At 38.5% G+C, this 23,104-nt stretch overlaps 1 protein-coding gene across 5 annotated transcripts in view; it reads right to left on the bottom strand.

Annotated features, from left to right (window-relative positions):
* Positions 1-9,858: 9,858 nt before the first annotated feature.
* Positions 9,859-23,104, bottom strand: part of cgnb (cingulin b) — a 32,103-nt gene continuing 18,857 nt past the window's right edge. For all 5 annotated transcript variants that reach the window (XM_041809964.1, XM_041809969.1, XM_041809966.1 and 2 more), the window contains exons 8-20: positions 21,950-22,077; positions 18,599-18,719; positions 18,135-18,347; positions 17,892-17,978; positions 17,180-17,434; positions 16,925-17,095; positions 14,305-14,466; positions 14,013-14,102; positions 13,806-13,889; positions 13,588-13,709; positions 13,321-13,429; positions 12,473-12,636; positions 9,859-11,101 (exon numbers count right to left, since the gene is read on the bottom strand). In XM_041809964.1, coding sequence (XP_041665898.1) covers positions 10,966-11,101; positions 12,473-12,636; positions 13,321-13,429; positions 13,588-13,709; positions 13,806-13,889; positions 14,013-14,102; positions 14,305-14,466; positions 16,925-17,095; positions 17,180-17,434; positions 17,892-17,978; positions 18,135-18,347; positions 18,599-18,719; positions 21,950-22,077 — 1,842 coding nt within the window. In that variant the 3' untranslated portion in view covers positions 9,859-10,965. The remainder of the gene's footprint in view (positions 11,102-12,472; positions 12,637-13,320; positions 13,430-13,587; positions 13,710-13,805; positions 13,890-14,012; positions 14,103-14,304; positions 14,467-16,924; positions 17,096-17,179; positions 17,435-17,891; positions 17,979-18,134; positions 18,348-18,598; positions 18,720-21,949; positions 22,078-23,104) is intronic.

Here is a 23,104-nt window from a genome sequence, read left to right as displayed (position 1 = left end):
CTTTTCATACACAGTCCGAAAAGTGAAGCCCAGACAAAACACGACAAAGAAATGTTCGAGGTCCTAAGTCTCCACCGTTAGAGCTCTAACGTTACATGCCTTCTCCTCGGCAAATACAGTTAAAAAATGTACAAGAGCCGTAGACTCAGGGTGAGCAGACACCTGAGAGCTCTCCCTTTTCCTTGTCTGCGCTGAAAGTGTCTGAGTCTGTCCAGGTGGTAAAACTGTGGCGTGCAGGTGTTCAACACGCCCGCGCCTCATTTAAATGGAATGTTCTGAGGCAGGGACCATGACTCAGTTTACACAGCTTAGTTAGTTCATCACAAATTAAGCAATTTCAAGTTATTGCACACACCTTTTTTATTTCAAAGACACATTTCTTAAATCTCCACAACCATTTAGTCAAATTTGTATTGAATAAGGACATACCCTAAGGGATCGTGTTGTGACATAGGCTAGATTTCAACACATAATGTATTAGTGTAAATTAAATCTTTGCTTTATTTTTCTATTTTATCTATTATTCTTTGCTGATCTTATCCTGTTTATGCTGATACAGGTTACTGTAGCTACAGAAGCCCCTAAGATAGGGGTCCAAACTATGACCTGGGGGTCAAATATGTCCGCAGTAAATATTTGATTTCCCTGTAGCAAGTTCTTGATATAACATTTAAAATGGCCAACATTAGAGCATGAAGCTTGTGCTTGACTGTATTGTACTTTGTATTTTCAGCACAAGACTGTGCTAATTCTGTAAACAAACATTTTTACAAGAATTTATTGATGTTTTTTGTGAAAACACTTAGACAACACAGTCAAAGCTGCCCAAAGGTGGGGATAAAGAGGAGAGTTTTGTGGTCCATTTTACAGTTAAGAAGTGATAACTGTTTTTTGTTTTTAACGTGAATAATAACAGCTCCTATCAAAGAAACAAAAACGAATTTCATTTATTTATGCTATGTATGCTATAGCATATTGAATATGCCCCATTTCAAAGTGTAAACTCCAGAATTACCTTTTAATTGGTAATGTTAACAATGTGGATGGGCACACTGATAATAATGATTGGGAAAGTAATGTCAGACATCAGGAAGTCAGAAAATAAAGTAAAAGAAACAGAGACAGCTTTATTGGTATAGATAAAGAAGACTCAAAAATGGGCAGAAAGTAGCAAAAGTCAAATGAAGTAGGAGTCAAAATAGGCGAAACCTGGCAAAAAGTGGCAAAAATATGTTAAAAGTGGCAACAAATTTTTTTTTTTGCAAAAGGCAGCAAAATGGGTTAAAGTGGCTGAAGTAAGTAGAAAACACTGAGGAAAAGCAACAAAAGTTAAATAACTGTTACAGAAAAAAGGTCAAAATGTGGCAAAAATTCACCAATATGTGTTTAAAATTGCACAAAAGCAGCAAAATAGGTTAGAGTTGCAAAAATGTCCAAAAAGTAAAAAAGACGCAAAACTGGTCAAAAAAATGCAAATTGGTTAAAAGCAGCCAGAAAGGTGACAAAAAAAAAAAAATGGGCAAAAAGTGTCAGAATCTGTAGCCAAAAGGGCAATAAGCAGAAAGGTGGAAAATTTCAGTCAAAAGTGGTAAAACAGGGCAAAAAGCAGAAAACGGGGTTATAAGTGGCAGCAATGGCCAAAAAGGGCAAAAAAGGATTAAAGTTTGCAAAAGAAGTGGAAATAATCTGCAAAAGCAGCAAAAGAGGGTTAAATCTGCAAAAATGGGCAAAAAGCAGTAAAACTGGTTGAAAGCAGCTATAGAAACTGCTAAAAATAAATAAATAAAGTGAACCTTGAACCTTAAAAATGGACAACAAGTGACAAAATAAGGAGCAAAAGTGGTCAATAGGTGTCAGAAAGGTGGATAAAAGGGGTTTAATAGGACAAAAAGCAACAAATTGGTTTAAGTATGCCAAAAAGAATTGGCAAAAAGGGTTAAACTTTGTAAAAAGAAGCAGTAATGGGGAAAAGTAGCCAAAGTTGGTTAAATTGGCAAAAATGGGCGAAAAGTGGCAAAAATTTCACAAAAGTCAAATAAAAAGGGGTCAAAACGGGTGACGAATGGCAAAATAGGTTAAAAGCTGCAAATTTGATTCAAAGCCTAAAAATGGGCAAAAAGGGCAAAAAAGAAGGTCAAAAATGGATTAAAAAATGGGTAAAAACTGGTTAAGAAATTGTGAATCCTGGTTAGAAAGTACCATGAAAAAATAATATCAACATTAGAACCCAATAATTTTTGCAGCTTTTCAGCTCCAATGCTGCTGATCCAACAAACATGCATTGACATCGTTAATAAATCACAACTGGGGAAGGGCCATTCTCTGGGGGTTTTCAGGGGCCCAGCCAATTCTGTGGGCAGGCCTGAACACAGTAAACTGTAAAAATATAGACAGTTATGGTCTTGATTGATAAAGCCCTGGATTGCAGCCTCAAACATCAGTACCAGTAGCATTTTAGGGTTGGACTCAGTGGTAGTTGGAGCCAAACAAGCCCCCCTGGATTCTTATTAGCCAAAACTTTAAAAAAATGATTGCTTTATTTAGTCAGCTATTAAGTAGCCATTTAGGCATGCTCAGTCACTAAGCATAACTACATAACATAACTTGAACAAGTTTTACTAACCTGAAGATTCCCAGGGTTAGGTATAAGTGACCCTTCCCCTACCCTAAGAGGACACACATCTATACAGTTCAATCTTAAATATGGGGAAATTTTAGTACCTTTTCCAAATATCACCATATTTGGGAAAATCTGACCTGTTATCTTCGGATAACAATAAAAAGATGGAATCTCAAGAAGGCAAGTGGAAATTTCTTGATATCAGACAAAAATTCCACCTCGGGCTTCAGTACGTACTGACAAAGACAATTTATTCTAACAGTTGGAGATCTGAAAACGTCACTTTTTTGGACAAGACTGAGTATTCAAAACTGCCAAGAATAAACAGTTTCACATTGTAAAGTTGTATGTGGCAGTCAGATAAACTGCAAACTAAGAGAAGAATGTAATCTAAGTACAACTAAGATATGACTTTTATTTTGGGGATATATACAGGAATGATTAGGTATTAGGAATGTATAGTGAACACAAAGAGCCGAAACAAATCCTTGTCTGACCTCAGAGAACCTGGTGATCCCTCCATCCGTCACACATTTGGTATGAATGCTGTTGAACCACGGCATTTTGTCCTCTGTAAACTGCCTGATCTTCTTCCGGATGGATCCCATCAGCTTCCTCTCCTCCTCCTCCCGGATCTTGTTTCAACAAATCGTGTCCACCTTTTCCAACACCATCTTGGCAGGGAGCAGTAACAGCTCCAGGAACTTCCAGTAACTGGGATCTGCCAACCATGTACCTCAGCTAAGTCTGTGTCAGACTTGCAAATTGGATAGAGTCCTGTTTGATAACAGTCTCATCACATGGCAGGCAGCTCTGCTGCCACTTCTGGGACCATGGCTGAACTCATTTACCTTTGGTTCTATATAAGGAGATATTTTGAGACATAAATTCTGTCATACATCCCAAAGAAAGTGTACTTCTTTTTATGCTTAGAGTTGTGACAGCATGAAATCATCATTTGTGTAGCACAAGAGGTCAAAACAGTCTGACATAAAAAGAGCAGTAAACAGAATACAAGTACTTTAAATTTGTTAACCTTATAAATAATTTTGATCCATATGTTTTCAGAATAGATAAAAAATAAGATGTAAAAGAATATTCGTGAACAGCCACATTTAAATTATGAGATGATAGACAGGCTTTATTTATTGTACTTGCTTTGTTTGAGGGTGTGGCAGAAAAATAAAGAGAGGCTGTTGCCATATAGAGAGACCAAGTCCTAATCCCCAAATCAGGTTAAACCATTTAAGTCTAACCTGTTATTTCTCTACAATGATGTCCCGTTTATGTAATTAAGTTTAATCTCAATAGCCTACTATAAATATAGCACATCTGCTTTGTGTGAGGAATCTACAGTGGATAAACAGACTGCAGGTAAAAATGACACAGATTCAAAAGGCAGCTTATTTTAAAAAAGCACCGCCCAAAGTAAACATGCACTGGTAGAGTAATAATAATGGTGTGCCCTTTCAGACACCTTTGTGCATCAATGTCAACAGTTCATGTTACCTTAGACCTTCTCTACTGCATGTCTGGAAGTTGAATTATAAGAAATCCCCCTTTTCATAGACAGTAATGACTGATTAATAAAGCCATTGTATGTATGTTCTGTAGTGTGTTAACATGCAAACTTCTGTATATGGGTGTGTAAGGACAGTGCTGTTATGAAATAACCATAGTCACATGGCTGACCGTTTATATTTAGCTTATTGTAAAAACACAGTTGTGCTGAAACCCTTGTTGAGGGTTCTTCAAACTAAGATAAAGACAAATATATGACTCCATACAGCAGGGCTATTCAATTACAAATTCAACTGGGCCAAATTTTAAAAACAAGAAATGTAGCCGGGCTGCACATGTTCGGCACCCATTAAGCATTTGGTAATGTCAAATTTGGAACCAATACAGATATATTTGGTGAAAAATATGCACTTTTTAGTCATAGTCTCCCTTTTGAATTTGGCAACTGGACAAAAGTACATCAAAAAGTGCATGTAAACACAATGGCAGAGCTGTATTTGAACATAACCTGAGGCAGTACAAATGTTTTTTCACTTAAATACAAATAAAGTAAATAGAATGAAAAGATAAAATGAAGTTCTATAAATAATCATTTTGGTTACATCTCACCTCGGCATATCTTATAGTGCATAAAATTTTAATTTGCACAGTTTTAGCTACAGTTGAAAAGGACATGTTACTCAGTATTATGGGGCTACTTCTATCAGCATCGCTAGCCATGCTTCAAAACAATGCAGTATATTAGGTAGACTGTCGCCAGGCTACACTAGTGTTGCATTCCCAGTCTGAAATACGGTGGAAATTTATGAAATCTTGTAAAACAGGTTGCCCTCTGCATCTCTGGTACAACCACAGGCTGGGCCGCTTGAGGGTTGCTTCTGGGCTGCATGTGGCCCCCGGGCCGTTAATTGAATAGACCTGCCATACAGGGAGACCCTTGTCAGGTTTCAAACCCCAAATCTTTACACTTTGAGGCAACACTCTTAACCACTACACCACTATAACTATCCTGTCAGTCCTTGACTATTTTAGTTTACGTCCCTTCAATTCACTTAAGAGCGCTCAAAATCATGACTTTTGATCCAGTTGGTGAGCCATAACACTGCTGTTCTGCCTGAAGTGCTTGATTTTTTAAAATGTGGCTGCAGACCTCAAATCTCAGACACCCCCTCTTCTACACCGCTGAGACCCATCTGTCAGAATGGAAGGGGTGGAATTTGCTGGTGCAGCATTTTATACGTTTTTAAAAATTAAACTTTATACAAGATTGAATTATGTATATACCTTTTTTAGCAGTAGTTACGCAAATGGTAGCTCGCTTTGGCTTTCCTAGCTTTAGCTAAAGCTAATATAGCTTCACTTCTTACGTAGTTTATAGTACCATAGATAGTATAGACGTTAGTATGTAAGCCAATGTAGCTAAAACGCGCCACAGTTTGTGTTACTAATTCTAAAATGTTAATTTTGTAAGTGTCACCCATGTAGCTGAAGTAGATTTGTTCCCTTTAGATTTAGCTACAATGATTATGTATCCATGTTACCCATGTAGCTTTATTTGCTTTAGCTTTAGCTTCATAATTTATGTAGCTAAGTTACCCATGTAGCCAATATGGATTTGTCAGCTTTAGATTTAAATTTAGCTATGCAGCTAGGTAACCTACGTAGCTTATATAGCTGATATAGCTTTGTTAACTTTAGATTTAGCTACAATGATTATGTATCCATGTTACCCATGTAGCTTTATTTGCTTTATGTTTAGCTTCATAAGTTATGTAGCTAAGTTACCCATGTAGCCAACATAGATTTGTTGGCCTTAGATTTAGCTATGTAGCCTACGTAGTTTATATAGCTGTTGTAGCTTTGTTAACTTTAAATTTTGCTACATTAACAATGTAGCTCTGTTATCTACATAGCTAACACTTTAGCCTTAGCTATGTTAGCTGCGTTAAAGTGGTATTCCTGTAAGCAGACTGTTTACTTGGCATTATTAAGCATTTTGTAATCAGGTTTTGCCTTTTATCTTTTGGTATTGATACCCTGACCCTTACCCTCATCCTAACCTCACACCTCTTTTCTCTGCCCTTCCCCCCTCAACTAATAAAGTATCTCTTCCCTTTTTTTAACCAGTAGGGTTGCACTTTCAAGGAAATGATCCTCACACTCATTTGATCATTGAAACTGATCACAGCTGTGCAAGCCATCACTAACAATGGCCCTCAAGTGGACCTAGGTTGTAAAACATTGGCTATTTTAATACACATTTTGCCATGTACAGTAAAAAAAGTGTACTCTGCCTTTGATTGCTATTTTAAGGACAAATTGAGTTTTAATTTTTTGATTGAACTCTTTTTTTACACATGTATGCTATGGCCCTTTTACAAAAAAAGCTTATACTCATATGTCAGTGAAATTTTAGGTGGAGTTTTTACAGAGTAAAGAAAAAGTTTAGGGAAATTCCCTATCTGTAACGGTGACTTAAGGACAGACGAGTGAATGAGGTGAAGTAAAGACTTCACTTTGATGTCATCAGTAATTACAGCAGGCTTTACCAACTAAGGATTACACACTGAGTCTCTGAGGGCGGCAAACCCAGCCAGAGCTAAAAGAACATGCGGCTGATGTGTTACTATTTAAACTGAATGAAAGAAAACGGATGTGAAACAAGAATACTGGGGGAGTATTGAACTAAAACTAAACTGTGTTTGGGGCTGTTATAGATATAGCTTCTGAATAGAAAGTAGCTACCCTCTTTGGCTTCTGTTGCATAACTCTTATTTTTAGACCAATAGAAAACATTTCACTTCTGTGTCTGTGTCAATTTGTGACTTCAGCACTGCTTGTGGACCAGCACCCCACTGCTAAACAAGCAACTAACTATGACCAGCCACCTGGCAGCCCACTAGAGAGAAAGGAAAAGACCAAATTCACCTTCTTGGCAACTACACAATGCAATTTTTAGCTGCACTAGTAGATACCCCCTGTTCTGTTTTTGATACCCTTAGCTGTTTATAAAATTCCTTTAAAAATAAATCACTTGACTATATTCTACCAAAACGTAAAGTAAAAAAACCTGACCTGCAAAACCTAATTAAAAAATGTTTAATAAAGTCGTCTGCTTACGGGAAAAATGCTTATCCTCCATGAAAACATCCTATTAAACTTGAATAGTTCACAGAATTTATGCAGCTAACATAGTTCTGCTGGCTGCATAAGGTACATAGATATTGTAGCTACATAGCTAATGTAGCTAACATAGCTAAAGCTCAGCTTACAAGGCTCATGGATATCTATACCAATGAACCTACGAAGCTAAGGTTAGCTACAGAAACTGTATAGTTATATATTATCTATGTTGCTGCATTAGCTTTTACTATGTTTGCTTAAGCTCATGTTGCTAAAGCTGGCTTAGCTACATAAGCTTACGTAGTTACATTAACAATGTAGCTAGCTATGTTAGCTTTAGCTATAGCAAACAAATCTAAGGTGAGCCACTGTTCCTGTAACAATTATCCTAAACAGGTCTATACTGACCTTTTTTCCTGTTTCATTCATGCAATTTCTCTCAGCCTGTAATGTTTCTCCAGAGTCATACAGAAAGGGCTGTATGACTCTCCAGAGTGATTGTTCTAATCATCGATTGGCACGGTCTTGATTTTGACAGATCATATAATTCTGCTTATTAATACTGTAATCATTCATTGAAGATGTATGGAGTTTCTGACCTTTAAAGAACACTTTACAAGAGGGACTTTCAAAATAAAAGCCTGAAGTCTTGTTTGAAGTCTTGTTTGAACACAGAGGTGAAAATGGTGCAGTGAAAGGTGAATTGGGTGGGCGGGGTAAGGTAGGGTGGGATTCACTGGATATGGGTTCAGACCTGCCGCTTACAGACACACCTCCCGCAGGTACATGAACACAAAGCAGTCAGGTATGATGTCATGGCTACACCCATGAGATAAAATCGTACGTGTCAAACAGCCCCTAAAGGGTTAGAAAATATATCAAAAACACCCTTACAAAACCAGCTGATCCAAAGAAACTCTTCTTTTGCAAATGTTTCAACCATTCAAAGTTTCTTTTCTTATACAATATACACATATAAACTTTCACACTATTTTTTCACTCACAGCACAGCAGGTTTTATGCGTACAATTTAGAGGCCTGGATATAGCTGTAATGGCTGTGGTTTAGAGGTAGAGTTGGTCAATCAGAAAGTTGAGGTTCCTGCTGTCACACGCAAACATTTTGTTGGGCAAGAGATGAAACCTCCAAATACTCCTACCTTTGCATCAGAGGCTTCTGCCAATGTTTGTGAATGAAGTGTGGCCAGATAGGTGAGACCTGCGATGCGGAAGTACTTCGAGCAGTCAGATGACCAGAACAACGAGTGTTTACCATGAGGCTTAAAGGAATGGCTAAAAAAAATGTTCAGATCTTTATTAATACAAATGTTTGTGTCGGTGTGAAGAATTGGAAATATTAGTGACATCTAACATTCAGATTCAGGATTGATAACCGTGGCAATCCATTGGAATCTAAAAAAAAAAACAACAAAAAAAAAACCTATGAAATGGTCCCTTCTGTTGTACTCAACATAGCGGTGCAAGATGGCAGAGGTTGTGGAGGAGGGCCCTCCTTATCTATGAATACAAAGTTTATTCTATTTTAAAAAGTCTAAACATTATTTAGGTGATTAAACACTTATTTAAAAACACTCAATACCATGGTTCTTTAAACCCACCCACGTTGCCACTTTTAACTACTTTGGCACTTCAAACACACTTTTTCTGCCTTTATCAGTTGTCAATATTGGCCGTATGATGAAATGTAAGTGGAGTTTTAGTCTGGACCAACAGACCTAATTCAACTTAAGTGTTTTCTTCATCATTCATTATTCTTTACACTTTAAAGTGTGTTTTAAGAACTGAAATGTGTTAATGTGTTCATCTTCAAACTTTAAATTATGTGTTGTAACGTTTGGAGTTTTATGCCTTAACTACATTCAAATGTCCGTATTGATGTTGGCTAAAATTATTCTGTACATTTTGGCATATCTGATATCAGCAAAAATCCAATATTTTGCACTCTTAATAATAAACTCATTGTCACAGGAAAGCAAGCATTGATATCCCAATATACAGGTATGTAGAAGTAAAAAGCTTGAGAAAAAAAAAATAGAGTTTATGTATGCATGTCCTCTAAGGGTCCCCATAAACAATCTGCAATATTACAATATTCCTAATGCAAAATCGGACATTCTGCAAAGTAATGGTGTTGATGAGACAAAATCCCCATCCTTTTGTTTCCTGGCTAGTTTAGCAGCACTGCAATTATGGAATAAAAGTAAATTACTTTGGGAGATACCCTCTTTATTTTCTAAAACCTGAAACTTTTGTTAAAAAAAAGTTCCACACTGTTTTGCACAAAAGCAGAATATCTGAGTTTGTCTCCCTTGGCTTACTTTAAATGGTCATTAAGAAAGGATCTTTTCATGTAGATTTTGAACAAAACAAATAGAAATACAGCAAGAAAAAAATGTTCATGTATATACCTTACTAACCCTTTCTTTTCCCAAGTTTTGCTCGAGACTACTCTTGCGTCTCTCTTCCTACTTTCTTTAATACGTTGGTTGAAATGTCAATAAAATTCTCACATTGTTGAAAGCCTTAAATATTAAAAAAGTCAAACATTGAAAAATACAATATACCTCTATTTATTGTGCACATGGTCCAAAATTAGCGTAAAATCTGTCAAACCTTTTTGGAATGCTTACAAAGCTTTAAAACACATTTCATTGTCTAAAAGTGACATTTCAAACGTAATAACACCATAAAAATGTCAGTAAGGGAGCATAATCCACATTCATCAAAGCTAGGTGCAACAAAAAGAAATGTGAATGCTATGAAATCTATTCTCTTAGTTTGGATGTACAGCGGATATAAAGCATATCAAAGATATTTTCTAAATCATTACAGCAGCAGCAATTAAACAGAGCACATGCAGAAATGTGAAAATAAAGACATTACACGACTTTTAAGGCGTTAGAGTGAAAACATGCACATAAATCAAGCTGAATAAAGCAATATATTAAAGCACCAGATAGAGAAGGGGGTTAAAGTAGAAAATGTTAATGAAGGGGGTTCATCTCTGAACATACACAGTGCTAATTTACAAATATTTGATTGTCACAAGAAATGAGTATGCACGGCTAATAACAGTGTAAAAATATAGGCTCAGTTCAAGTGGCCAGTTATGATCACATTTAAGGTTTAAAAAAAACACAAAACATCACTTCAATAAACAAAGAAACACTTTGAGCTGCTAACAACACTGACACATTTAACCTCTCATGCGTGAGCAAACAGATAGAAGACGTGAGATCGTGTTATTATATTTTTTGGTTTAAATTTGTTGCCTCTGAACATAAACCATGCCACAGTAATGTGCTACCACAGTAGTGTATTATAAATGTACAATCTAATATAAAGAAGACACAGTAAGGAGCCTTTCTGAAAGAATGATTCAAGTTTAAAAGTGTACCTGTAAATCTTCTACATAAGAAGAAAAAAACAGATTTCAACACATGACAGTACTGAAGCTATCAGAATCACTGCTGAAGGCTCAAAAAATACAATCTAATTATTCTGACAACCTGTCTCTGCGCTAAAAATAAAACCCGAGAACAACTGCAAGGCAAATTTGTAGTGCATGGCAACCGAGTTCTTCACACAAGCGAGTCCTTCCTGGTGCCCTGAGTTCCTTGCTCTCAAATCCCACAAGCTTATGCACAGGAGAGGAGATAAAACCTAATCATTGTTCTTCCTTCAGCAGTTGGTGGTCTGTAGGTGGCTCTCGTTCAGGATGGCGGTGATGTTGGAGTCATAAAAACCGTCCTCGTCTTCAGAGCTTAAAGTGGTGGAGCCCAGAGCTGACCGGTGTGTTTGGTGTTGAGACTTCCTCCTGAGAAGAAACGGATAGTAAAAAAAAAGGCTTCCATACATTCCTGCTCAGTGCAAAGCATGCATGTGTATGGTTAGTTACTACAGAGTGCCACCTAGTGTCAGAAAGACACATAGCGCTGATATGGAAAGTTAAAACACTAAAATTCCTTAAAAAGGATAACTGCGTCGAACGGTTTGTCTCTAGATGTGATTCGTGACAATAATTTGAATATATAGGGAGAATAAACAGCATTCAAGTGGTAGAAACCTTCCTCTGATGACATGCCTAAACAGCAGCAGGATCAGGAATTGATCCCCAAGCCAGTCTGATGAAGACTCTAGCCTCTGCTCTACCAACTGAGCCAATCCAGTGCCCTTTCGGGTGTAACTGGTCCAATTAAATACATCATATTTGGGAATACAGCACAGGAAACTTTACCCTAGAGCAGAGATACTTGACTCACAGTGCTTGAGCTAAATGGTGCTTGGCTATGACCAGTTGTGGCTGTTTTCAGTAATATATGTAAAAAAACTCCCTCCTTATTTTTTTATTAAAAAAGGTTCATTTTGGGGCTTTATGCCTTTTTGAGAGGGGGACAGGTGGACAGAGGTGTGGAAATAGGGATGCAGGAGTGGGGAATGGCATGCAGTGAAAGAGCTACAGGCTGGATGTGGACCTGGGCCGCCCGTGTACAAGGGGTTATTTTAAAAAGGGAAAACTATCGGATTGTCGTCAGAACTTATTGATTGCGAGTCACATCGATCAAGTTGTACCCATTTGGGCATTCAGTTGATGACTGCTAACCTTTTCATTTTTGTTTTTCTATGAGAGGGACATGCACTGATATGTCTCTCCAATAAGTCTACCTATTTAGCTGTGTTATCCGATCTTAAAACTGAAGCAACTTATGCTTTAGTTTGAGTGGTTTTTAAATATTTCAGGTTTTGGCTGATAAATACTGTAACTCTTGGGATATTATTTTTTGTCATTTTGTCTCCCGAGTAGTGCAGGGTTGGGCACCACTGCCCTGCAGTATCTTGTAACACAATCAAAGATGACATTAGCTGTGATGTGGTTGAATGCTAACATTAGCCCATGCCTTGCAGAAGCCAATATGCCTACAAAATTGTTGCTTTACCTTGAAATATGATTTCAAATTATAAGTATTAATTTTATTTTGTCAGTAGTTGATTAATATTGAAAATGACATAATAAGAAAATGTCAGCTGCATAAATGTATAAAATAACTGGCTCTTATTGTCTTGTTAACTCTCGCTAATTCTGCAATTGCACTGAACTATAAAGTTATGCTATACTGCAAATAATGTTTCAATAAAATTCATTCTTTAAGAAAAAAGGGGGAAATGTGTAAATTAACTTCATCCCTACTTTAGTTCAGCCTCCAGTGCTGTCACTTTGGCACGCAGTGCCTCCTGAAGCTCCTGCTGCTCTTCCAGGTCCCTGAGAACCTTCCGGCGCACTCCTTCCAGACGCTCCACCTCTCCCTCGCTCTCGTCCACCTGCCGCTTCAAGGCCTTCACACGCAGAGACAGCTGGGAACGGAGACAGGGAGAAGCAGAGGGTTAAAGGGGAACACAGGAGGTCACAGGTGAACACATGGGCCGCAGGAGAGCAAAGAAGACGAAGACACGCCACAGAGGTTTGATGAGTCGACAGGGAATCATCTATGGCTTCATGTAAAATGGTTGAGGCAGCAGAAAGATGAGAGGGTGAGGCTAGTTAGGGGGGATTCTGAGAACCAAGTGGGAGAGTCAAGTCAGGAGCAGTGAAGGTGAGACTGTTTTGTGTTAGAAGAAGGAAAGGAAGGAATTCTGCACTTTGATAACTGTGCTAATGATAGTGCAGGTTTTATAAATCTAAACCTCTTTCTATATAAACCTGATACTGCTTAGCTTGTAAACTTTCAAAGTCAGAAAAATCCAGGAAGATATAATGTCTGTCTGACATTAGAATAAAAGCACAGAATTTGCCCACATTTGCCATTTTGCAAAGAATGAGATGAGAAGAATGATACCTGAAGTGAGTTGATATTGGAAATAAGCCGCTAACAGTCAGTTAGCTTTAATATAAAATAGAAATAAGAAAACAGGTAGCCTGGCACCTTAAAGGTGCCTTATTTAACCCATTAAATCATGTTTTAGTTTGAATTAGTAATTGTAAGGGTTCAGTCTGAATGTTAGCATTATTAATCAGAAAATATTACCACAAACAGTTACCTGGTCCCTCTGTTCAACATGCTGAGTTCTCTCTTGGTCTAATGTGGCGTTTAGTTCTTTCAGTTTCCTCTCTGTTCGCCGCTGTGATGCTTGGATGCTGGCCTTCTCTCTGCATAGAAAAACATCAGACATTTTTTTATTTAGAGCACCTTTTGAAGTATGTGATTTATTCTTGTAGAGCATGTTAAGATGCTCCAAGCCTACTTTTTATGGATTGATAACATCTGTGCCCTCCTTATTTTGAGGAGACCAAAGGTGCTGTCATACCTTTCCTCACTGCGTAGTCTCTCCTCCAACTCTTGAATTTTGTTTTCCAGCAGGGTCGTTGCTCCTGCTGAGGGACGAGACTGTCCCTCCAAGTCTGCCACACGAGACTTCATCTCCTTCAGCTGGGAGAGAAATCAATCAAATTAACTACTTGAAAAACAAAAAAAAAACCCATCTTCTGTTTTTTTTGTTTGTTTCACTGAATGAATGGATGGTACCTGTCTTTCAATTGCACTCTTGTCCATTTCCAGGTCATGTCTCGCTGATCGCTCCTGCATCAGCTCTGACCGTAGCTGGTCCACCTGATGGGTGAAAGTGATACAGGATAGAAGTGTCAAAAGGTTAGCTGTTGTCAGGTGTACTTAATGTCATAACTTCTGCTGCTTATTTGCATGAGTATTCAAATATGTCTGTGGCACAAGCACCTGATCTCTGCTTCGTGTTATGCGATCGTTCAGAAGCTCCACACTGCTCCTCTCCTCGTCCAGTTCGATCTCCAGTGTCTTAATTTTATCCTTTGAAACACACAAAAAACAGATAAATATACACTCTTAAACATCTTGTTTAAACCTCATCTGCCTGTACTAAAATCCACTATCCTCCATCCCAACAAACAAATGATCTTCTATAGTCAATTTACCGACACATAAACCCCTAAATTTGACCCCATGTTACTTCAGATTCCATGGTTCATGATCTCTGACCACCCAGCCTCACCTCCAAGCCTCTGATCTCTCTGGTGCGGTCAGTGTATGTGCTCTTCTCTGATTCTAGCTCGCTCTCTAAATGTTTGAGACGGTTGTTGAGGAGGTCTCTCTCCAACTGTGCGCTGTCTCTCTCCTCACTGCACACCAGAAGCTCCTTCTTCAGACGAGAAACCTAGAAAATGTGGTGGAAAAGACCAAAACACATAATAATCATAGCTGTTCTTTTCCCATTAGGTTTCGGTCTTCCACTTAAATCGTGGTTTGTAAAAAGCAAACATACTGTACATGTTTCTGTATTAAAGTGTTCATGAGTTCTTCTGCTGTATAAAATGTAGCCTTGATTTTCGTATTTTAAGTCAAAATCTGCAAGAACAATTCTGTGAAAACTGCTACACAAAACTGTACCAAAGTCATATTATGTGCCATGGGCAGTAGAGAGTAGATTCTAGATGCCACACTGTAGGAACTTAAATCTCAGTGTGTGTATCTAATTCCTGAAAAAAATATACCGTTACTTTACATGTAAAATGTAATGAAATGGAAGGTACCATCTAAATGAGGCTTAGTAAACATTTGAGCAGGAAGACTGCTTGAACTCATTCATCCATTCATTTGTTACATCATCACTCATTCATGTGTCTCCCTGCTGTGATCAGCTGATTACAAGTTTACTCACTTAAGTTCTAAAGCCTAGGATGGATTAGTGTACAAGCAATGGCAGCAGCCTACAGGTCCCACATGTGCAAGGGCTCCTGGACTGGCCAGACAATTTATAATTTAGTTAATTCAGAGGAAAAAGTGGTTTTGACCTGTATCGGTCCATAAGAAACATTTTTTTAATTCACACCTGATTGGTTAGATATAATGTCACATAGCTATAATAGCCACATCTAGCCTACCTAATCCGTGTTCATAAAGTCAGTTTAGTTTTCAAATGATGTTACTGCTCTCAAAGTGCCAAAATGTCAGAAAAAACATGACAGCTTAAACTTAAACATTTCTTCAGTGTCCAGATCCACCTCCTCCATGGCATTCCCATCACCAGTGTCTGGGGGGTGTCCTTTCCTTCTGTCAGCCTTACTAACCTCACTGAAGACTTTATGATGGAGTCTAATTACCAAATACAATGCACATTTCTCTTTTATCCAGACCTTTAAAATAAATTGTTCAGCTATACTAAAGTCCTGATTGCTATTCTAAATAATAATTACCTGCTGCTTTGCCTGATATTTTTACTTAACATATTAAATTCAGACTTTATTATCTGCTTATGATAATATGAAATAAGATTTTGTCTGGACTTTCCAGGTAAATGTGACTTTAAAAACTGAAGATCTAATAAGAAATATGATTAGAAAGAGCACAGTGTCCTCTATAATTCTCAGAAAGAAGAAGTTTGGCAAAACCAGGACTCTTTCAAGTGCTGGTCGCCCGGCCAAACTGAGCAATCGAGGAAGATAGGCCTCAGTAAGAGAGGTGACCAGGAACCTGATAGTCACTCTGACTAAGCTCCAAGAATCATGTTTGAAGATGGGACAAAGTTCCAGATGGATAAACATCACTGCAGCCCTCCACTGATCTGGGCTTCATGGCAAAGTAGCTAGACGGAAGTCTGTCCTCATAGCAAATCACATGAAAGCCCACTTAGAGTTTGCAAACAAAGCATCTGAAGGGCTCAGACCATGAGACACAAGATTCTCTGGTCTGGTAAACCCAGGGTTGAATGGCTTGGCCTAGATTTTAAACATTATGTCTGGAGGTAACCAGGTCTGCTCATCGCCTGCCTAATACCATCCCAACAGTGGAGCATGGTGGTGGCAGCATCATGCTGCGGGGGGTGTTTTTCAGCAGCAGGGACTTTTAGACCAGTCAGTGTTGAGAGAAAGCTGAATGTAGCAAAGAACAGAGATGTCATCAAAGAAAACCTGTTCTGCGGTGTTCAGGAGCTCAGACTTGGCCGAGGGTTCACCTTCCAAACATGACAATGACCCTGAGCAAAAAGCCAGGACACACAGCAGTGGCTTAGGGTCAACTCTGTGAATGTCTTAGAGACTTCCCTATTGGACAACTCTTGAGGGACCTGAAAACGGCTGTCCATCGACAGTCCCCATCCAACTAGACTGAGCTTGAGAGGATTTGCAAAGAAGAATGATAGAAAAACCCCCAATCCAAGTGTGCAAAGCTTTTTGTGTCATATTCAAAGACTCAAGGCTGTAATTGCTGCCAAAAGTGCTTCTATGAAGTACTGAGTAAAGGGTCTGAATACCTAAGTCAGTGTGGTATTTCAGTGTTTTATATTTTAAAAAAAAATCAATTATTTCTAAAATTCAGTTTTCACTTTGCCATTGTAAGACACTGAGTGTAGATTAATGAGAGAAAAATGAAAGATTTTTTTTTAATTACAAAACCATGTACTGTTTTATATTTAAGAGGTTCTTGGCCACTTCATGCACTTACTTAAATTTCCTTATTGAAATTAAAAGTGAAAAAAGCATGAAAAAAAAATAATTTTCATTAACTTCAGATTGGAACAAAGTAGTTGAGCAACCCACAGGCCCTAAGATTTAGTCTGAATCTTGTTCCTTCCTTTTCCGACTTATCCTTTCTATTTTTAACCCATTAGCCCTCACCTCCTCCTGCTGGGCCTTGAGATTGCCCTGTGCTCTCTGCAGCTCAGCCAGTCTGTCCTTGCTGTTCCTCTGAGCTTCGAGCAGGTCTTTCCTTGAGCGCTCCCTGTAGTCGTCCAGCTGTGTTTGTAAGGTGGTGATAGACTGACGAGAATCTCCCATCATAACCTCCATCTGAGAGCGCAGAGATACATTTGTATATTAAAACATTTTTACAAACAGTGATTGTGTTGCTTTCACTTAGGCAAACCCACACACCTCTTTGTTGATCTTCTCCAGCGCTCGGTCCAGCAGCCTCTTCTGCTCCTCCAGGTCACTCTTTCCCCTCCTGAGTGCGTCTCTCTCCAGGTCTCTCTCCTCCACCCTCCGGGCCAGCTCATCCCTCTCTTTAGTCAGGCGAGTTGCTCCTCTCTTGGCCTCATCCAGCTGAGACTTCAGAGAGCGGTTCTCGTCCTCAAGAGCTTCCAGTGCATCCTCGTTGTCTGGGCTGTGAGGCACAGAGTGAAGCCGCGTCTGGAGAATAGGAGAGTTACCACTGATGAGCACAGGTCATAGAGCAACTTCTATCACTATCAAGCTGTGGGTGAAAGTTCTCTATATGTAGTTATTTATATGTTTGTATTTTATGAGGCAATGCTTGAAAAAGACAAATATTTATCTCAAGTTTTCTAGTCTTTTCTGATTTGCTGTTGCACTAAATTAACATTGTTTTGTACACTTATTTTTGCAGGCTTTGCTTAAACCTTCTCCCATCCAACGCACATGGAACAATGTCTTATACAAATTTATCTTGCAGGGATTATTTTCTAGGCCTACATGTTGGGAGTTTTTCTTTGGATCTCATTTACTCCCCGGGTTGAAAATAGCATCTGTGTGGGTGGCTTTTCCCTTTGTTCAGATACAGTACGTCTGTTTTTCTAATTTTGCATACATATGTGTGAGTGCCTGTGGACAGCTGTGTATCTTGTACCATGCGAGCCAGTCTCTCTCTGAGGCGAGTGTTTGCTTCCTGGAGCTCCGTGTTGCTGCCGTCCACGACAGTTTTTCCTGAAGATGACTACAGAGAGGAAGACGCAGAATTTCCTGACAATTCTGATCCACAAAATCTCCTATTCCTTCACTTTTGCAGTAATTTAGCCCAATCAAAATGTGACTTAAATATATTCTCTTTATACTTCAATTACTTTTCTGTAGTTTCCAAATGATTCCTCACCTCCTTTGCCTTCTCGAGCGCCTTTTTCAGCTCATCTTTATCTTTATGCGACTGCTCCTTCAACTTGCTGATCTCAGAGAGCAGCTCGGCCTCTTTCTCTCCGCTCGATCTCTTCAGGGCTTCGAGTGCCTCTCTCTTCTCATCTAACTGGCTCTTTTGTTTGTCCAGATCGGTGCGAGCCCTCTTCAGATCATCATGGCAACGCCGCAGCTCCTTAGGATGAGCAATCAGTGATGAATAATGTGTGTGAGTAAGAGGAATGAGCCAGGCCGCATAACAATACAATGACATGAGTACTAGTGTTTGTGAATGTGCATTTGTATGTGTGCTGCAAAAATGAATGAAATTATAGGAAAATTACAACAGATTTGAAAGAGCAAAACCATGTACAGCAGAGGAGATGAGCTCCTGCTTTTCACCCACACAGTCAGCTTAATCTGCCTCCTGCCTGACATGTGAATTACCTCGGCTAAAGAGCTGTTATCATCAGATGCAGGCATCTGTTTCTTCATGCTGAGCAGTGAATCCTGAAGATCCTTCAGCTCGCCCTCAAAATCTTCTTTCTCCTGACGGCATTTCAGCAGTCTGTAGAAAGAAAGTCGATGTCAAAGAGAGTGGTAACAGAACCTCTTCAAGCTGAATACACCCTCACTGCAAGGCCATAATAACACAGCAGGGACTAACAGCAAACCAAGCACAAGGGAGTCAAACTAGAGCACTAAAGCCCAAAAAAAATCAACACAGTCAGTCTATTCTCAACAACAAGGGGTTTACATACAAGATTTTAGCTCATGTGTTGTCAACAAGGGATGATTAGGAAAAACAGAACAATGATTAATAAATATTCATCAAAAATCAATGAAATCAAGTGATTTTTCTGCTCACTGATTGGTTGGAAAGACTGACATGATTGGGTTCATATTCACTGTAATTCTGTAAGTAAAAATTTAACAGATCCAATGATCAAAACAGATGTCATCAGATCTGAAATCCACTCTGGCATTTGAGCTTTCGGATTGAATCTCAAGGCTTTCAGAGTGAATTTCAAGGCTTTGGGAGTGAATTTCAAGGGAAGTATCTCTGAGCATCTGATTGAAAACTAGTCTAAAGCTGTTCAAACCAAAACACAGCAAGATTGATTTTCTCCCTCACATTCGCCCGTCGACGTGCTTCCTGCTCCTGCCGAACGAAAAAGTCAAGTGAAAGAGTGCATGTGTTAAAAATAACTCAAGAGAAATGTCATACTGCAAGTTTGAAATAAGAAACAGAAACTTTAGGAAATCCACATAGATTTAATTTTCAGTATGTGCATCAGATTTTTTGGAGTAAATGTCCTGATTGTGAAAACTATTTAATATGATGGGGATTGTTTGATGCTTGGTTGAGCCTGGAGTGTGTTACATCTGTAAAAGTATAACAACAAAGAGTATCTGTGCATGTAAATCTGCTTTATGAGACACAGTAGCCCTGCTGCTCATGTGTTTATTCATCTTTTATTTGATTTAAAATCAAAGTTAGACTCCTTCGTCACTCCAGTTCAGCATGCAAGTTTAGAAACAAAGGCTTCTTGAAAAGACACATCGATTTTTCCCACTTTTCATGGTCTTTGAATGTTGCTTCTTGCTTACACTGTTCTTTTTCTTTGAAACTCTTTGAAGTTTGATGCTGAAACTAATACCGTATGTGTTTTCTGAGCTCATGAATGATTTGTGTTTAGAGAGGCTTCAGAAGCTTCTGATGTAAGAACAAAAACTCACAAAATGCAGCAGTAGAAGCTGCCATGTTGCACAACAAAATGTTTGCGTTTTTTGGAGATATTATGACATTCCTGCTGAAGGAACAGTCTCAAAAATCTGGGATTTTTTGATATCTGCCCCACAAACTCTGGACTACATCACCCTTAAGGTGAATTGCACTTAAGACATTACGGGCACCAGCCACTTTTATCTACTTATTTACACTGTTTCATTCTACTATCCTCAGGTCTCCTCACACTTACATTGCACTATTGGCACTATTTTTGCACTGCTTTTTAAACAAACAGTTTTTATATTGTTCATATTGTTTATATTGATGTTTGTTGTTATATTTACATTCTAATTTTATTGATATTGCACCATAGATAAGAGAGAAATGCAATAGAGTTGACTTTGATTTAATATCTGCTATATGACCACTATCTGTCAATATCAGTTACATTTCCTACATCGTCTGAGAGTTCACTGTGTTGGCTAGAAGTGTATGTTCATTTGTATCAGGGTATCTTAGCTTAATCAGGTACGGTATCACAGCATGGTTTGGTAACATGTGCAGTTAAAATCCAAACTGACACAACTGATTAAGAAAAATTGGAGATGAAAATCAAACATCCCTGCAGATTTTTTTTAACAGGCTGCTCTCACGCAAGATTGGAAATAATGAATCTCATGCTTTACATCCAGATTTGAATCTGTCCTGTCTCTTTCCCCTGGTTCATGGTTCGTTTCATTGTCTTTTTTAAAAAAAATGCACGTAACCAAGTGGTGAAGTGGTGTGCAAACTTATAGGTGAACAACTTAACCGTTAAGATCTTTACTCTTCACAGTTGCAGTGTATGGCCAGTTCTGTTCTCTATGACTGTTCTCATCCTTAAAATTCAGACTTTCAACTTTTTCACGCTGGTCATGGCTTTGTTGCTCCTGGAGGGAGAACTAAATACTACAGGGACACTCTTGTAACTGCAGCTATTGAACTTCTCAACAAAACTGGCACAAGATGACGCACCTTAATGTTAATGACTGAGTTTTAATCATCAATATTTTTTTTTAACATTTAAAAGTTAGTTTTTAATGTATTTTGTCTGATTGTGTCATGAATCGTGAATCAGTGTTGTTATTTGCTGTTTCTGTCTCTGGGTTGCTGAACTCCTGCTGCACAACAAATTAACCTTTTTGGGTTTCTAATAAAGAACCTAGAACCTTGAGTATGAACTACTGCCCTGTGGTAAGAGGTTCATGGATCCTCTCTAATAGGTTTAAAAATGTATCTATTCCTGTGTCTATACACCTACTCAATAGCAGCAAATAAGGCAGGTAGGGCAATGGACTAGACCAGTGGTTCTCAACTGGCGGGTCGGCAACAAAAAGTAGGTAGTGGAGTAGTTTTCAGTGGGTCGCGAATGTGTGCCAATAATCTATCAAGAACATGCAACCCTACTGTTTATTTTACTCGGTTCAATTGTGATAATGGGTAAATTTAAATGTTTTAGCATTATTTCAACTCATTTATCTCCTTTTCTTGCAATAAAAGAGCTGCTTTTACCATGTTAATGAAGTACTTTCTCTAGAAAATTGGCTAAAATTTACTCATTGCATGGGAAAAGAGGGGTGTAAAACATGACAGTTTTCCCTGCCTCTTGTTACTGTGATAAATTTTGTTCCCTCCAACATCTTAAGTGAAATATTTTTATTCACTAATTGGCATTGTTGAAAATATTTTGAAATTTGGGTTATGATTTGTCATCAAAGGTATTGCTGAGTCCAGTGGTCCTGAGGCTAGACCATTTGAGAACCAATGGACTAGAGTGATTTCTCTTGCATTTTTGCAGCGGTACTCTGAGAATATTATGAAATGTATTCCAGGTTTCTTTTTGATACTAATTGTATATGCTGAAGTGTTTTTCATGTGTAATCTGTATGCTGTTGATTGTTGTCTATGGCTGCAGCAAAAGTGAGTTGCACCAGACAAATTTCTCACTCTGTGGGACAATAAAGTTTATCTTAGCTTAGCTGATATGCAAAGAAAATGAGAGGAACATTGGACTTAAAGATACTGACTCCTTAGTGGTGGCTTCCAGCTGTGTCCTCCACTTGTCTCCCTGCTCTCTGCTGCTCTCCAGCTCTTCCTCCATAGTCAGGATGGAGGCATTCACCCTCTCCCTCTCCTCCTCTATCTGCTCCTGGGACTGAAAAAGAAACAAAAAACATTATCCCAAGCTGTAAGAGCGAGCTTCTTACTTTATTCTTTACCCTTTTAACAATATATCATGAGGAAGTGGTGATTTAAAAGAACTGAAATTAATCACATTTTTTAGTTTAGTGATTTTTTAAGCAACTTTTTATCATAAGGAAACAGCAGATTTCTTGCTTTATGCCATCATCTGTGGGTTTTTAACTTCTAAAAAAACTTCATGTAAGGAGTAAAAACCATGAAATGTAAGATGGAGCTTGATGCTGTCATCGCAAACAGCGATCCAACTACTTTAATCCTCCTCCCGCCAAATAAATCACCACATCAAACGCCGCTGCCAGCCTGTCTGCTTATCTCCTGCTCTCTGGCTGCATGAGACTTTTTTTTTTTCCTGACACCGCTGCTTCTGTTTCCAAATTCTGCATAATGATCTATTCCTGTACATACCGATACGCTTCAGATTTCCTCTCCACCACATCCTAAAGTATGACGCTGGTGAAACTCTTCAATGGAGGCAAAAAGTTTTGCAATCACAAGTAGTGAAATTCTCTTTTCTATCTGTGCACACAGGGCTAAGCCTGACCTGATGATACCCTGAGTCAGTGTTTGAACACTGGCTGCATACTGACACATAAAACAGAATGACAAGACAAGGCCTGGGTGCATAATAGGGCGAGCGCAACATCAAAGCAAAATTTAATATCGCTTAATAAAGCATGCAGAGTGCACAAACTGCCTGACAGGTAGAACCTGACTGTTTCACCGCTGCATTTGCACGGAGAAAAATATTTTTGCTATCTTCAGAATTCATTAAGAGACTTTGATGTTATTAAAAATATAAGAACTTTAATAGCCAGAAATTGAGAAATAACAGTTCTTGCTTCAGTGCAGGTTTTTCTGTGGTCTTCAAAGGGGTTTTAAATTCCTTATGGGTAAATCCCCTCCTAGTTAACCACTGAAACAAATAAACACATAAAAAAGGGGAATTTTGTTGCAATGCAAGTCTACTTTCTGTCAAAAAT

Source organism: Cheilinus undulatus, linkage group 16, assembly GCF_018320785.1.
Source record: "Cheilinus undulatus linkage group 16, ASM1832078v1, whole genome shotgun sequence".
Classification (NCBI taxonomy): Eukaryota; Metazoa; Chordata; class Actinopteri; order Labriformes; family Labridae; genus Cheilinus; species Cheilinus undulatus.
Note: the sequence above shows the minus strand (reverse complement) of the source record. Positions and strands in the feature narration are given on the sequence as shown.